The 17,307-nt window shown below is 39.7% G+C and overlaps 1 protein-coding gene across 1 annotated transcript in view; it reads right to left on the reverse strand.

Annotated features, from left to right (window-relative positions):
* Positions 1–17,307, reverse strand: part of cdh24b (cadherin 24, type 2b) — a 159,425-nt gene that overhangs the window by 78,810 nt on the left and 63,308 nt on the right. The window contains exon 2 of the mRNA XM_016461039.1: positions 13,928–15,644. Within this exon, the coding sequence (XP_016316525.1) occupies positions 13,928–15,385 (1,458 nt within the window). The 5' untranslated portion in view covers positions 15,386–15,644. The remainder of the gene's footprint in view (positions 1–13,927; positions 15,645–17,307) is intronic.

The raw sequence follows: 17,307 nt of genomic DNA on the forward strand, positions 1-17,307 counted from the left end.
CAGGGCAGATCAGGCAGTCCAGGGTGCCATGGCGGCACAGGGAGCTCAGGGGCCATGGCGGAGCAGGGAGCTCAGGGAGCCATGGCGGAGCAGGGAACTCAGGGGGCCTGGCCTCGTCACTCGGCCCGGCCTCCACGGACAGACCCCTACTACCCAAAAAAAAAAACCTTGGGAAGAATATAGTCTTTAGCGGACCTCCATAGGCCTAACTTTGGAACTTGGGAACTGTTGCCCTTACTGGGCTTGACTTGGGGACTGGAGCCCTCCTTGGGCTGGACATGGGGACTGGAGCCTTTCTGTGCTAGACTCAGGGACTGGAATCCTCTGTGGGCTAAAATCGGGGACTGGAGTCCTCTCTGGGCTAGACTCGGGGATAAGAGCCCTCTCTGGGCTAAACTCGGGGATATGAGCCCTCTCTGGGCTAAACTCGGGGACTGGAGCCCTCTCTGGGCTAAACTCGGGGACTCGACAGGGGATCAGGAGCCCTCCCTGGGCTTAAGTCGGGAACTGGGACCCTCTCTGGGCTAAACTCGGGGCCTGGAGCCCTCACTGGGCTAAACTCAGGGACAGGAGCCCTCTGTGGGCTAAACTCGGGGACAGGAGCCCTCTGTGGGCTAAACTTGGGAACAGGAGCCCTCCGTGGGCTAAACTCAGGAACAGGAGCACTCCGTGGGCTAAACTTGGGAACAGGAGCCATCTTTGGGCTGGATTCGGGGGCTGGAGCCCACACTGGAGCGATCTCTGAGGCTGGAACCGACACTGGAGCGAGCTCTGAGGCTGGAGCCGACACTAGAGTGAGCTCTGAGGCTGGAGCCGACACTAGAGTGAGCTCTGGGGCTGGAGCCGACACTGGAGTGAGCTCTGGGGCGAGGATGAGGGCGGAGAACAATCTTTTTCCTCCTTTGGTTAGAGGTGAGTGCCGCGGCCAGCGGGCTTGACTGAGGAACGGCCGGCGGGCTAGACTTCGGAGCGGCCGGTGGGCTGGAGTGAGCCGTGGTCGGCGGGCTTGACTGATGTGATCAACAGTCTTTATTTTACACCACAGGAATCACACGTAGGACACGGGATCGACGTTCAAAACTGGACAGAGAACTCAACACAGGAAACACTTTAAATACACAGGACTAGAGGAGGGACACAATGAGGAACACCTGAAATCAATAAACATAATCAAACATGAGGGAAAACTGGGTCATGGAGCACGTGGGGGAGGAGAACACAACACAAGACAGGAACTGGAAAGTCTGACAGGATAGTTCACCCAAAATGAAAATTCTGTCACCATTTACTAACCCTCAAGTTGTTCCAAACCTTTCTTCTGTTGAAGATAAAAGAAGATATTTTGAAGAATGTTGGTAATCAAGCATTTGCAGGTAGCCATTTGCTTCCACAGTACGGAGAAAAGTCAATGGCTACTGGCCACTGTTTGGTTGCCAACATTCTTCAAAATATCTTCTTTTGTGTTGATTTGGAACAACAAGGGTGAGTAAATGATGACAGAATTTAAATTTTGGGGTGAACTATATCTTTAAATATTGAAATAAAAGTTTAAGTGCAAGTACTAAATTTACTAAACTGAGATAATAAATTAAAGCTAAATTGAAATATTAAAAATATAAAAAAATGTATATTTCAAAATTACTTAAAAAATCAAAAAGAAAACTGAAAATATAAAAATCAAAGATAACTTAAAATATTAATAAGGAGTTGAATAATACTAAAATAACACTGTTGCACTATTTTTAGTCCGTGAGACTGTGTATAAACCCCTGCATTCTTTTCCGTCTAGCTCTTTTGTACTGTAGATGCAAGAGCATGTCCTGTGTGAACTGGCTGTTAATTAAAAAGCCATGGGTAAATACCAGACGGAATAAAGCTTGGGCCAAGAAAAAATCCTTGTTTTTGTGAAAATTCTCAGCATTCAGCGAAAGACTTGCCATCAAAAGAAAGGCATGCAACAGACTGAAAGTGTGCAGTGATATCCATAAGGCAAATCACTAAAATCACTCTTCATGTGTCTGAAGAAATGTATACGAAAGATGAAATGGCAGGTAATTCGGTCAGTTTATATTAACTGTTCACAGATGCATGGGGGAAAGAGGCTTGTGAAGCATGTAATTTGTAAAAAATAAAAGTGAAAACCAAACTTCTGCCCGATGTGACAATCACTATGGAGCACCAAGTGTGACCTGACTAATTTCATGCACCGTATGAAATGGGTGACACAAAAATGCAGTATTTCATAACAAAATGCAGTTATACTTTCATGTGTTTCATATACAGATCGACAAAAGCTAGCTGCATTTTGTCACCAGAACCTTTCCATTTTGACTGCAAAAGGTGTTATCAACAAACTGAAAAGTTAAGTCACTCTTGTGTGTGCAAATAGAAGGAACTTGTGTGAATTTTGTGCATGAAATGAGTGTCTGCTTAGAAGTGTGTGTCTGAAATTATTTGCGAATTTCACATTTAATGAAAAGCTGACTTTCGTCTTTCTGTGCATGAAATGCAGTAAAGTGCATTTTGTCATGTAATATTGCATTTTCATTTCATGTAATTAATTTGGTTCACGAAATTAGTCAGGTTACACTTGGTTCTCCATAAATCAGCCTTTCAGGACACATTGGGTGTTTAATACACAGTTACACTACCATTTAAACGTTTGGGGTCTGTAAGATTTTTAAAATGTTTTTGAAAGATGTCTCTTATGCTCACCAAGCCTGCATTTATTTGATCAAATATACAGTAAAGACAGCAATATTGTAAAATATTATTACAATTTAAAAGAACTGTTTTCTATTTTAATATAATTTGAAATGTAATGTATTCCTGTGATGTCAAAGCTGAATTTTTAGCAGCCATTACTCCAGTCTTCAGTGTCACATGATCCTTTATAAATCATTCAAATATGTTGGTTTGGTGATCAAGAAATGTTGAAAACAGTCATACTGCTTAATATTTTTGAGGAATTTTGAGTTTTTATTTCAGAATTCTTTGATGAATAGATGATAACATTATAGATGTATTTACAGTCACGTTTGATGGTTTTAATGCATCCTTTCAAAATAGAAGTATTCATTTAAAAAAAAAAAATCTTACTGACCTTAAAATTTTGAACAGTGTACACTGTACAGGATAGGGATTTTGAACAAATGAGATTTCACAGTGTGCATTGCTAACCAGCGCAACGCCACAGAAATAGAAATATGAGAGATTATCAAAATATCCTGTTGCATATTGCAATCGTGACTGGTAGAGGAAAAATTCCACAAAGATTTACATGCAAGAGATGGCTTTTATCGCTTGTCACGTTATTGCATCACGTTATGCAGGCTGGTTCTCTGTTGTGTGAGAGAGAATAACAGTCAAAGTTAGGAATCAAACAATATCAGAATGCCATGTGATAGCACCACTTGTTAGAGAAATTAAAATAAGTTCACGTTTACATGTGATGAAAGTGTGGGTAAAGGAAGAAAAAACGCTTACATGTGTGGCATTATCTTGATTTGAAAGATACACAGGGAGAGGCAGGGAATAGAATAAAGAGAGAGGAGAGAAGAGAATGGCTTAGACATGTTCTCTTTGAATTTCACTTATAATAGACTCTGCAGATCCTCCCCCTTCCCCCTCGCCTCTACTTCTCTCTTTCAGCTCCCACTCTCAGAACAGAAACACGTTTGAATTTCTTCTCCACAAGGGTTTATAATAAAATGGTATTTAACCACGCTCTCTCTTTTAGCCCTGCCTCTCTCCTGCATCCTACTCTCTCCTTGTTTGCTGTGCTTTTTCTCCTTCTTTAAAAAATAATTTATTTTGCAAGAATCCCTCTCACCGGATTCCAAGGTCATGAGTTTGCATATACAGTGGAGGCCAAGAGTGAAGTTACACTGAAAATCTGGGGTTCAAAATCTAATTTAAAGTAGCAGTTCACCCAAGTTCATCCTTTCTCACCTTCATGTCGTTCCAAATCTGAATAACTTTCTCTCTTCTGCGGAACACAAAAGATGTTCTGATATATCTGATATATATATTTAAACTGTTTTGTCTATACTAAAACCATTGGACCCAATTGACTTTCATTATATGACAAAACAAAAATGATCTTCTTTTGTGTTCTAAAGAGGAAAGTCAGTCACACAGGTTATTTTCCATTGTAACTTGTTAGACAGTGGTCACTGACCATTGCACTTGTCTTGCATCTTTTGCAGCATCTGACGTTTGACTTTATTCTAAAATGCAATGTTAAAGATTTCAACTCATAACAAAAACAAGTCTTGAAAAGTGTTTTTTCCCCACTTTTTGCACCTCATGTTTTTCATGCCATTCTTTGTGAATGACCCATGACCCAGCATTTGAAAAATATTATGGTGTAAAATTAATTCATGTAAAATTAATATTTAAGATTCTTCACTATTTATAGGACACTAATCAAATAAATTTGTGACACTTTGTGACACCATGGTAGGACACAAACTTGTGGTGTTCATGCAGTTTGCTGTCATTAAAACAAAAAGCAGACAAACCGAATACTTATCACTCAAATTATTATGCTAATAATATAATTTATAACACAGAATGTTATAAGTATTCTCACTAATGGTCTCAGACTTCTGGACCCCACTGTTTGTGTTTTCTCCGTTGACCCTTTCCTCCCCTCTCGCGTGCATTTCCAGCTCATTTGCTCCGCGGCATTAACCTTCTGACATTTTCTCATTCCTAGCCCATCTCTCTGTCCATCCGTCATCTCCGCCGCCCACCCTGTCGCTCATCTCAACATCTCAGCATCATTCCCGCAACTGCCTTTATCATTTACCTGTGCTCCCCTCCTTTTCTTCTCTCCCTCTCTCTCCTTGTCAGTCTCTTTCTCTCTAATTGCTCTCTCTCTCCTGCTGAGCTCCAGCCCGGAGGCTAAATGATTTTCACTGCAAGAGACAGAGTGAAAGAAAACACAAAGCCGTTCCGAAAGAGACATTCCGCAATTATTACTGATGATCTCTCTCACAGCATGTGTGTGCTGTAACTGTTGCCCCTGCGTGCTCTCTTTCTGTCGCTCACCCTCTGTGTCTGATTCTCACTTTATTCTAATTTTTACCCCCCCCACCCCCCCAACCCCCCTGCCAACACCTAACATATTCAAAATGCTCCCCGAGTGCTCGAGAAATGAGAAATATAATAACCCAGCTTGCCAGCGCTGCAAACGCGTACACAGCACGAAATTTGCACATGCTCCAAGGTTACTCAATTTCACCAGCTTGGAGCTCCACGGTGGCATCCTAACCTCGTCTTTTTCATCCCGAAAATACGCTCCGTGCCTACAAATGTGCTCCTGTTGAATTCGGTTATAGGTTTTATCAACAGATTGTCTCAGATCTTAGTGTGTTTTGTGAGAAGCGGCACAGGTGGTCTCGCTGATCATCGGTGAGGATCCCTCATGACAGCCGGGGACCCTGGAGCTTGCGGAAAGAGTGCAGGGGTTCAGGCAGCTGTTTGTCGTTCCTCCAAGGAACAGCTTGATAGGTGGGCGCATCACATTACAGGTTGCCTGCAGTATCCTCCAGCACCCAAGCATACGGTAGGAGCACAAGGGCATCAACACGCTAGTACCCTCACACAACATACTTACTATAGGGGTCAAAATAGAACTTTAATCAAATATAAAAGTAAATAAATAAATAAATTGTATTATTTACAAATTACAATTGTAGCTCAGACAGTTACCTATGGCTATGACTTTATTAATACAGTTGTCTGATTGAACTTTTAGTCTCAAGCATTCAGAAATCACGCAAAAGAAAATTAAGCAGTTTTATTACGATAAAACCATGGTTAATTTTTGTAAGGGTTGTGATGTCCACATGTTTTTTGTTGAAGAAATTATAGAGGCTGTATCATCTATAGCAAAAAGGTGGCCAAAAATTAAAGATTAAGTGGATATTTGAATTAAATGTTTAGTCAATAGCCTATTAAACAAGGATTTGATCGTCCTGTAAGTGTAGCAGCAGCAATTACATGGCCCTTTGGCTCCCTTTGCAGGCATTTGTAATAACATGTAATGTACATAAATTGTTTATTTTGTATTAGCCTACATTATGTATTTTAACAGTGTTATTCGATGAAACCATTTAATTATTAATTAACCAATCATTACTGCCATTAATTGTTTTTATATAATCCATTTTAAGTCATTTTAAAGGCTATTGTTGTCTTAGGTCTGTTTTTATAACGACAAAAAAAATTATTATCTTAATACTTCCTTGTAAATTATTATTTGAAGTAACAAAACCATGGTTAATTTGTGGTTACCATGGCTACAAGAATGATGATTTTTGGTTTTAATCATGTTAAAACCATAGCTAATTTTCATAAGGGAACATGGAAACTCAGAGAGAATATTAGATGCATTGGTGGTGGTGAAATTATTTCCGACATTAAAACCCGTTATTAACGTCAACAGCCAAAATAGTTTCATAGGATTATGAATGTGCCTGAAAGTGATGCACGGGCTTCGTTTTCACTTTTTTTTTTCTTTTCTTGGTGCCGGATTGCTGATGTCTTTTCACGGGCATAGTTGTCTATCAATTATGATCATTTGCATTCAAACATGAGGTGCGAGTGGTCGCGGGGCGTGGATGCAGATGCGGGAATGGCGCGTCACGTTTTTTTTTTTTGAGCAACTGGGATGTTGCCCCCCTGGGAGTTGGTGCCCTACGCAAACTGCATACTCTGTGCATAGGGAGCGGCGGTACTGCATACTTAACATTAATTCTTGACATGACAAACAGGGTGCTTCAGTTCAGGGATGGATTGGGATTTGAAAGCCAACACTGGACCATCACAACCCATCATGGATAATTTTTCACTATAGTATCCCATTTCCACTTCAAGAAAAAAGTAAAATGGTAATTGAGATAAAGTTTGAAAAGGCATAAAAGACAAATGTGAGATATAAAGTCACAATTCAAAAAGTCATATTAAGAGATCACAACTGAGCGAAATAACACAGTTTCCGATTTAAGGTCACATTATGTGATATAAAGTCATACTGTGAAATATAAATTCACAATCTTGGGAAATAAAGTTGCAACTGAGAGATATAAAGTCGCATTGTGAGATATAAAGTCACATTGTGAGTCATATTATGAGATATAAATTCAGATATAATGGCACATTTTCAGATATGGTCACATTTATGCGATATAAAGTCATTTTGTTAGATATGAACTCAATTTTATTAAAGACACAATTGGGATATATAAAGTCACATTGTGAGATACTGTATGAAGTTACATTGTGAAAAGCCGTATCATGAGATATAATCTCAACTTTGAGAAATATTAGGCAAAGTCATGTTATGCGATAAAAAGTCATATTGTGAGATATAAAGTGTCATTGTGCAATATATCTATTTTTATAATATCTAATTTTATATAGTTTACCAAGATACAAATTCACATTTTGAGATATAACATTGTGTGATATAACTCACAATTTAATAATAAATTCACAATTGTGGGATAAGTCAGAATTAACTTTCATGTTATAGAATGTAGCTTCCTGAATCACATGCATATACTGTAAAACAAACTTGTCTGATGTCTTACCAAACTAGCTTTCTAGATATTCAATGTGGACTTTTAAACCCCATTTATGAAATGATTTCCAGAGTATATGTTGCCTTTTACATTGCAAAAGCAGCACTAATATGACACACAATGAATGAATCATCACTGACAATGCTGAGTGAGACTTTGAGATTAAAAAGTTTCATGTTCAAACATAAGTTTTTCATAAATTAGCAATGTGTGCATCTGATTTGCTTTCATTATGTGCTTTTATTGACTTTATTAGGCTGACCTTTACTGTACAGTGCTATTAATATAACACCATCCCCCCACGTTTGGCCTCTAGCAGGTGAGGAGACTCACAGGCAGACAAATAGCAGCAGAAGAGCGATGGGGCAGCCATCGGCAGGAAAGAAAGTATAGCACCCTGTGGTCAGTCAATGAACGACGCCTGGTGGCATCACCACAGTCTGATACAAGATCACTTTCAAAAACCTTAACACTCACAGTCCCTCGATGGTGAAACAAACTCCTAACCTTTATCCAAGATCCATGGCAATCCTCAAAACACATCGGAAAACAAACTGCACGAAATGCATGAAAGAGTAGTAGTGGACAACCCCAGTCTAAACTAAGGTCTCACTCAGTGAGACCCGAATCTGAAATATCAAATTACTATGGGTGGAAAAGGTTTCAAAAGCCACCCGACTGGAGATAACCGAGCTCCCCGTGAAATTACAGAAATCAAGTGTTTGTGAGTGTTTTTAAATGGATTTCATAAAGTATTTGCAACACATTTATTGGTGTTTTGATTCACTTGCCATAAAAGGATTTGAAAATATGAACTGAAGAAAGTGAGAGATCAAAGCTCAGAATGCTGTTTAGAGATTCTCCTGGACAGAACCATTTTTAGAAGTCTGTGAGGAGATTTCTGAAGACCTAACTGAATTTGTTGCTATTTAAAAAATCATTATTTAGGACTAATGGCTGTGCTACCTCTCATTTTAGTTAATTCAGCGGGAGGAACTACATAACATCACAGCTGCTTGTGTATTTAACTTACAGCGACTGTTTCCAGTCTTCCTCACTTAATATTTCCAGTCATATAAGTACTCAAATGGGAAAATCTGATTTAAAAGTGCTTTTAAAAATTGGTACTTCACCCTAGATATACAAATACCAACCTGTCTATCCCATTCAGAATTGAATTGAAAATGTCTTTTAAATTCAAAGTCAATTTGTGAATTTGTCCTGAGCGGAAAAAGATAGAACATCATATAATTAGACAGAAAGATAACAGAATGACATATAGATAGACTGAACGACAGACAGATGGAATGACAGATAAAGAAGACAGACAGACAGAACAACTGAGACAGAATGCTATACAGAATGTATCAACAGACTGATAAAGAGAGAGATACTGTACTGTAGATAGACAGACAGACAAAAACAGAATGAAAGAACAACAGACAGACAGAGACAGAGAACGAAATAATGAAGGCCAGACAGACAAAAGTGACGTGACATGTGGCCAAGTATGGTGACCCATACTTGGAATTAGTGCTCTGCATTTAACCCATCCAAAGTGCACACACACAGCAGTGAACACACACACACCGTGAACACACACCCGGAGCAGTGGGCAGCCATTTATGCTGCAGCGCCCGGGGAGCAGTTGGGGGTTCGGTGCCTTGCTCAAGGGCACCTCAGTCGTGGTATTGAAGGTGGGAGAGAGCGCTGTACATTCACTCCCCCCACCTACAATCCCTGCCGGTACAAGACTCAAACCCTCTCTAACCATTAGGCCACGACTTCACCAACAAAAGAAAACAAAACAAAAGAACAATGGACAGAACAAAAGAATGACAGACAGAATGGAAGAAATACAGACATAATGAAAGAATGACAGAGAACAAAAGAACAACAGACAGAATGAAAGAATGACAGACAAAACGAAATAATGACAGACAGAAGGACAGAGACAGACATAATGAGGACAGACGAAAAAAATGAAAGACAGTCAAAATGAACGAAAAGAATAACAGACAGAAGAAAAGAACAACAGACCAAACAACAGAGACAGACAGAAAGAAAGAATGAAGGACAGAGACAAAACGATAAAAATATGGACAAAACGAAAGAATGAGAGTCAGAATGAAAGAAATACAGACAGAATGACAGAAAGATAGACAATGAAAGAATGACAGACAAAACAAATGAAATACGGACAGAATGAAAGAATAAAAGGCAGATGGACAAAACAAAAGATCGATGGAAAGAATGAAAGAACGACAGACAGAACAAAAGACTCATGGAGAGAATGAAAGAAATACAGACAGAATAAAAGAACGACAGACAGAACGAAAGAAATACAAACAGAACGAAAGAATAACAGACAGAAGAAAAGAACAACAGACCAAACAACAGAGACAGACAGAAAGAAAGAATGAAGGACAGACAGACAAAATGATAAAAATATGGACAAAACAAAAGAATGACAGACAGAATGAAAGAAATACACACAGAATGACAGAACGAGACAGAATGAAAGAATGACAGACAAAACAAAAGAAATACGGACAGAACGAAAGAATGAAAGTCAGATGGACAAAATGAAAGATCGATGGAAAAAATGAAAGAACAACAGACAGAACAAAAGAATGACAGTGCAAAAGAACGACAAGCAGAATGAAAGAACGACAGACAGAACAAAAGAATGACAGAGAGCGAAAGAATGACAGACAGAACAAAAGAACTACAGACAGAACAAAGAATGACAGACAGAATGAAAAGCGGCGGACAGAAAGAAAAAATTAAGGACAGACAGGCAAAACAAAAGAAATATGGACAAAACAAAAGAACAACGGACGGAATGAAAGAAATACAGACAAAATGACAGACAAAACAAAAGAATGAAGGACAGACAGACAAAACGAAAGAACAATGGAAAAAATGAAAGAACAACAGACAGAACAAAAGAACAACGGACAGAATTAAAGAATGACAGACAGGTGGACAGAACGAAAGATAGACAGAACATTTAGTTAATGGCAAATCAGAATTTGGGCTTGCAAAACTATCAGTGTTGAGAATAATTCCTAGTAGAGTAGTACAGAATTGCCAGTACTCTCTACCAGTGTGTACTAACCTACTTTGAGCACAGACTCCCCTGCAACACAAAATAGTGAAAATGCCTGCCAAACATGTTGCTGACAAAACAACAGTGGAATTATGAATCGGATTTGTAAACCACAACATTTCCAATCAAACAAAACCCAGGGGAGGGTAAAGGGCTGAAACATTTAAAGAGATAATCAAGAGACCCCACCCCAAGCACCAAAACATCACTTCCACAAACACAAAACCATAGAGGAACGTTGGTGTTTCCAAGCACTTCAAGTACCAAATCTCAATCATGCCACTTTTATTTTGTACATCCAAATTACGCCTGTTAGGAACAGCCTAGGAACAGCCTAGGGAGGCCTACGGTTTTATGAGACCACAATTGCGCTAAGTTGGTACGCTAGAGTGCAAATTTGTTTTCCCTATGCCTCACATTCTAGCATTGCTTTCGGATGCAAAAGATGTGCTAATTTATGTCCATACATTAAGATCAAGAAGAAACTACATTCGTTACGGAATACAGAGGAGCATATATTGCTATCATAAAGTCCCTGCATATGCTCTCCAGCAATGAGTCCTCTGACATAAACATATGGATGCTTGTTATGCCAACCCCCCAATTTGATTATCATTTAACATAACTATAATTGCATATAATTGATGTTACCTACCATAAAATATGTTAAAATGCATAATGGCCCAGTACGGTATTTATAGACGCCGTAATGAGTATGTGAACGCACGCTCCAAATGCTGAATCTGTTATTAGCTTCACGCTGTAGATTGAGAGCGCTGTGGCACTTGGCACGTCTGCCGCGGGGCTACATAGTTCACTTCAGCCCTTTATTAAATCATAATCATCTCGGTTATAAGGCGCAGCAAAACACGTCCCCAATTGATCCAACAGACAGCAGTGGGCATAGGCTCCGCATAGGGTCGAAGCAGCAAGATTAAACATCCGTAAGAGCATTAGGACACATAAGAGCATTAGGTGTGTACGTACACACACAACACATGCTCAGGCTCCGAACGGGTTCAGCCGTGGTGTTAGATACCGTGAAGGATGCTCGGTGAGCAGGGAACTATCAGTAACAGCATTGCCACCTGTTAAGCACACCATATTGGCTCTAATGACATACAGGACTGTCCATCTGTAGCAATGGTCAACAGCACCTAAGGCATTTTTAGTCTTGCAATTACCCATTCCTTCACTCTGCCGCTTTCTCTCACTCCCTCTTATTCATTCTGCTGTCCATGGGGCTCTAATGAAGATCAATGCTTGTCTTCTTACCCACTCTAAACAGCCGTCCCGTTTGAGCTCAGTGATCAAATGTGTCTAAAACTATTGGGTGGATGTGTCGGGATCTGGAGTTGGGTATTAACAGCACGGGGGGTTCCATTAAATGCTGCAGGAGCCAACTCACAGACAGAAGACGGTCCCAGAAGAGAACGCAAGAGGGTTTTTTCTATTCCACAGTGCCGTCTGACTGCCTCAGGCAGACATGCAGAATCATCATCATTCATTTACTCAATGTACTACCCCACCGCCTTCCCCAGCCACTCAAACTGTAGCTTAGGGAGATGGCAAAAGAAAAAAGATAAGGAAAAGACAGAAAAAGAGAAGTGGGAACTGTGAAATAGCAAAACAATGCCAGATACAGTGGGTACGGAAAGTATTCAGACCCCCTTAAATTTTCTGAATACTTTCCGTACCCACTGTATACAGTGCCAGTCAAAGTTTTGAAAACGCCTGATTATGATATTGATATTGAATATGATATTAAAGATTTTTTCAACTAAAGGCATGCAGTTAAATACTTGGGAGACAACAGAAAATTACACTACAAAAAAAAATGATTCTTTTTACAGTTTTACAGTAAAATAAATGAATAAATAAACAAGTTAAATTTACTTGAGCTAAAAATCAACATTGACACATTTTCTTGTTTTAAAGAAAACCCTAACAAACTTGAAAAGGTGATTTATGCTTAGAAGAAAAATCATTCAGTTAATTTACATTTTTTATTATGCTTAATTACCCTAATTTATTACCTAACACAAAAAGTAAATGTACTTTGGAAGACATTTAAATAGTTTTACTAGATAATATTACATTATTTAACAGTATCTGTATTAATTCTCACTGTAGTATAAATTAATTTTAATTCATTCTTTAATTCTTTTAAAAAAACAAGTATTCAATTAAAAATATTTTAAGAATAAATTAAATTGATGGTTGAGAAGTTCACTTTACACAGCACTTCTCTCAAATAAATAAATAAATAAACAAATAAATGTGACATTTAAGAGGTTCACAAAGCTGTTATCAATGTAAACGGTGGCAAAAACTAAAATATCAAATACAGTAGTTCTGTTTAACATTTTTGGTCACTACATAATTCCCATACATCCATCTGTCATTTCATAATCCTATACGTAGGCTAAAAAAGAATGTGTAGGTATATCTAAAATGTGACTGGTACTGTAAGTCATGGGTACAGTTCAACACTTTGACCCTCCAAACAGGGTCAGCAATGGAGTATGACTCACAAAAGAGAGGTAATATTATTTTTCCCCCTCCACCACCAGGCTCTTGATTTTCTGATGAGAAGAGCAATTGTTCATCACAGCACACATACTGTAGCTTTAACAGAGGAGAATCAACGGCTGATTAAGAGGCTGATTGAAACATTATTCTGTGACCTGCAGAGCTCGGCTTCCTCAGGATTCAAGTAGACAAAGACAGCAAGGAAAAGAAGACTGGGATAATGTGACTAATGCTATTAAGATCAGTGATGTGATAAACATCCAGGCACAATGTTCTGTGGGAGATGTCTTTTAGTCTCAGTGTGAGCTTTTTCCCCCAAATTCACCGAGGGTCATATTGGTTAGTGATCTTTGATTTTTTTCCTCTGCCAAAATGATTAAACTCAGCTCATTATTCAATTAGAAATAAGTGGTTATTTAGATAAATGCAAATGTCAATTAATGTCAATTGAAAATTGATAGCAATGAGTTGTTCTGTTTTTCCAATTCAGTGAAAGTCAGTGGGGTCTGAAACAACACTGGAACCCACTGTGCAAAAAAAAAAAAAGAGACATCTTTCAAAATATTTTTTCTTTGTTTCACAGAAGTAAAGTCATATACTATCGTTCAAATATTTTGCGTAAGGTTTTTGTTTTTTTACAGGAATTTTTGGTGCGAACTATCTTTTAAAGGGAATCATAAGGAGTTCTTACCCTTCCAATGAGCACTGGTTCTGGACCAGCATACTCCTCAATGACAAAGAACTGGTTCCAGATCCAGCTTCGTCGTTTTCTGGATCGAGAGATTTCCCCTTTTTGTTGATTCCGCCCCTCATCTTCATCCTCATCCATTTCCTGGAAAACAAGACCTCGTCCATCTCTGCCAGGGCGAGAGTCCACAGTCATCTCTCTGCTCTCCTCCACCTTCTTCCTTCCCCATTGCGGATCTGGTGGGAGTTTTAGGATGTGACTGCTGTCAATGGGTTCTGAAATTTTAATCAATGGATTCTGAGTAGCACCAAATGGCATACGAACACGCTGATCTGATTCTCTTTTAACGTCAAGACTCCTCTCAGTCAGTGAGCTGAAAGCGCCAGGCCGATGTCCCCAGTCAATCTGAGACGGAGTGTGTAATATGCCCATATCGCTCTGACCAGCGAAGGGGTTCGTCTCCGTGACGGGCATGATCTCACTTTGGGGAGTTGATGCTAAGCGAGTACTGAAGTGTTTGTACTTCCATGAAGCAGTGCCAGGTGCACCTCTCACCTCCATTTTTGTGTCCCCCTCACCTAGATCCATAGTGAATCCACTAAACTGTTTAAAGAGAGTGTGAACGGTCTGATCCGGATTTAGGCTGGTATTTGTAAAAGTACTTGAATGTAGCTCAGCAGTCAGGTTATCTGAGTTATAAAGTTCAGGAGTGCCTATCCTGTCTTGTTTTTTCATTTTAAATGCCTCCACTTGACTGTGATCCATGTTGATCAAATCCCTTTTCCTGCTGTGACTCATTTTACCTGGAATATTTAGACCAGGAACACTCTGAAGCTGGGAATTCACAATTCGTACGAGGTTTTCTTTAGATATCAGTTTTAATAAGCTTCCAGTCAGGTTCCATTTCCGAGGCGAATCTGGAGTGACTACTTTTGTACCCGCCGTAGTGTGAACGGCAGAATTTGAACTTGCTCTGGATCTTGAAGGGATTTTGAATCTGGTTCTGTTGAAGTGTATGCCAGAAGTTGTTCTGTGGTGCATCGGGATCCATTTGTCAACTCTTCCACCTTTCTTTGTGTTATTTCTGCCCCTTTTAAACTCTAAAATGTCTCTAGAGTCATCATTTGGGGCTTGTACCTTTAAATCAGCTTGGTCAGAGTCTTTGTTTACAGGTGGTTTGGCATTAAACCCAACAAAGTTTTCCTTGGTGAAGACAGGAGAAGCTCCATGGCTCTGGTGAGCTGTAATCTGCTCTTCAACTTCCTCAGGACCAATCAGTTCTTTGATTCTTGTCATTGTATTGCCATTCCTCTCCAAACTTGTATCCCATTGGTCAGTTGCTCCATTTCCTGTATACTGGGCGTGAATTGAGCTCACTCCCCTTCTCCGAACAATCTTAGTGACACAGGCTCCGCCTACAAAACAGAGGGACACCAATAGGAGCAGCCTCCTGTCAATCATGTTGTACGTTTGTGATGTATTAATTTAAACAACAACTGATGAAAAGGCGTGTTTGCTTTCCAGTTGTCTTCATTCTTTCGTTCTTCTCTGTTCAGTCTTCCCCACTTATTCCTCCATTACACCGACTTCATCCAGTTTACACAGAGCATGCGTTAAGTCACTTGTGTTCACTTTATGTATCTCCCTCTATCTCGCAGAGCTTTTGTGTTTTGGTGCTGGCAAAACGTTTTACTCAGTTTCCCACAGAGGGTTGGATGCCCTAGGAGAAAAGATAAAGATAATTAAGTTAAAACTTTAATCATTGCAGTATGTTAATTAAAAGTGGAACGACAAGGCAAGGTAGCAGAACACACAGCCAGGCTGATTCATTAACGTACGAGTAATCGCAAGACAGTAACATCAGCAGCATCATTAGAATTCAATATGAGCCAAGGGGGCTGATATTTCCTTGTTCTGTCAGATGTTGCAAGTATCATCAGAAGGCTTATAAGAAAATTGTGTTATGGCATTTCATTTGTGCTCCTTGAAGACAGAGGCCCTAGTGGGTAGTGCACACAGTGGCGCTCTGGATCCGGATCATGTGTTGTTTCCTGTCTTATATCTCACACTCCTGTCCAATAAAAGCCAAGGCCTATTTGAAAAGTTACAGTTAAAGGTGCAATAGGTGATTGTCTTCAGAAACATTTTTTGTTATGCTGGTTGAAAGACTCTTCACATCCCGATAGCAATCATTATGTTAAATTGTCTAAATGTATTTATCTGTATTTATATATTCAGTGGAAGGCGTAGGACCAAGAAATGTTCATCCAATCAAAACGCTCGGTCCGAGCGTTTTAATTGGCTTTCCTACCTGCCTGTCAAGGTATGTATTAGCATACCTCTGCGCACCCGGTTCGCACAGACAGGATACGTCATTAGTGCGTTCACGCACGCTGTGCAGACAGAGCGAGAATGGCAGACAAACATCAACAACCCGATCTTCCTTCTTGGATAATAGTATTTTTAAAGTTTTCACACCGGTGAATGACTCATGATGTAGCCCAGCGGTTCCCAATTCCAGTCCTTACTTTTTTGTCTCATGCAGCGCACTGCCTGCGTCCGAGTAACAAATAAAAAAAAACAACACACAAAAAAGTGCATGTGATATTAACAGATGAACTACGCTCATATTTATAATTCCAAACAATCAGTAAGCGACAGGTGCTAGGAAACGCTGTTTTGTACTCATTTATTGGCGAGTCGGCTGCGGTGCAGCCAACTGAATGCACCGCTTCTCTGCCGCTCACTGCACAGAACAGATGCCGAGAGAGGTGACACTTCTCCGGGAAAGTCAGACCTCGCGTTCGCGGGACAGCACTGGCGAAATCTTCCAACTGAACCTAGCTAAGGTTTATCCAAAAAAGTCGCTAGGTTTGTCAGTATGAATATTCTATGGAAAAAAGCCGCTAAAAGGGTCTGAAAGTTGCTAAATCTAGTGCTAAAGTCACGCTTTTCACGCTTAGTAACACATACAGCTGTTTCCTCACCACAGTGCAACAGTGAAAACGGACCCCTTTCAGACAGTGTCGCGTTCCGAACGTTGTTTAAGTGACATACACCGGTATTGCGGTATTTAAAAAATTCATATCATAACAAAAATAAACACCGGTATTCGGTATGAACCGGTATACCGCCCAGCACTAGGAAATCCGTTGAAGTTTACTTCACTTCAGAACATTCATTCACGGATTTTCGCTGCACAGCATCTTCCCACATAGACGAAACTTACTAGAGAAGTGTGACATAATATACCTCTATAAATAAATACTATTTAAATTTACGTCTCGCACACTTTAATGCCTTTGTATGGAACATATACGCTCGCTTCGAACTGGATGGCAGAATATCCGGTGATGTCCACTTCGCAGAGCACTTACGGTCGA

The sequence above is a fragment of the Sinocyclocheilus anshuiensis genome, unplaced genomic scaffold, assembly GCF_001515605.1.
Source record: "Sinocyclocheilus anshuiensis isolate Anshui unplaced genomic scaffold, SAMN03320099.WGS_v1.1 scaffold4, whole genome shotgun sequence".
Classification (NCBI taxonomy): domain Eukaryota; kingdom Metazoa; phylum Chordata; class Actinopteri; order Cypriniformes; family Cyprinidae; genus Sinocyclocheilus; species Sinocyclocheilus anshuiensis.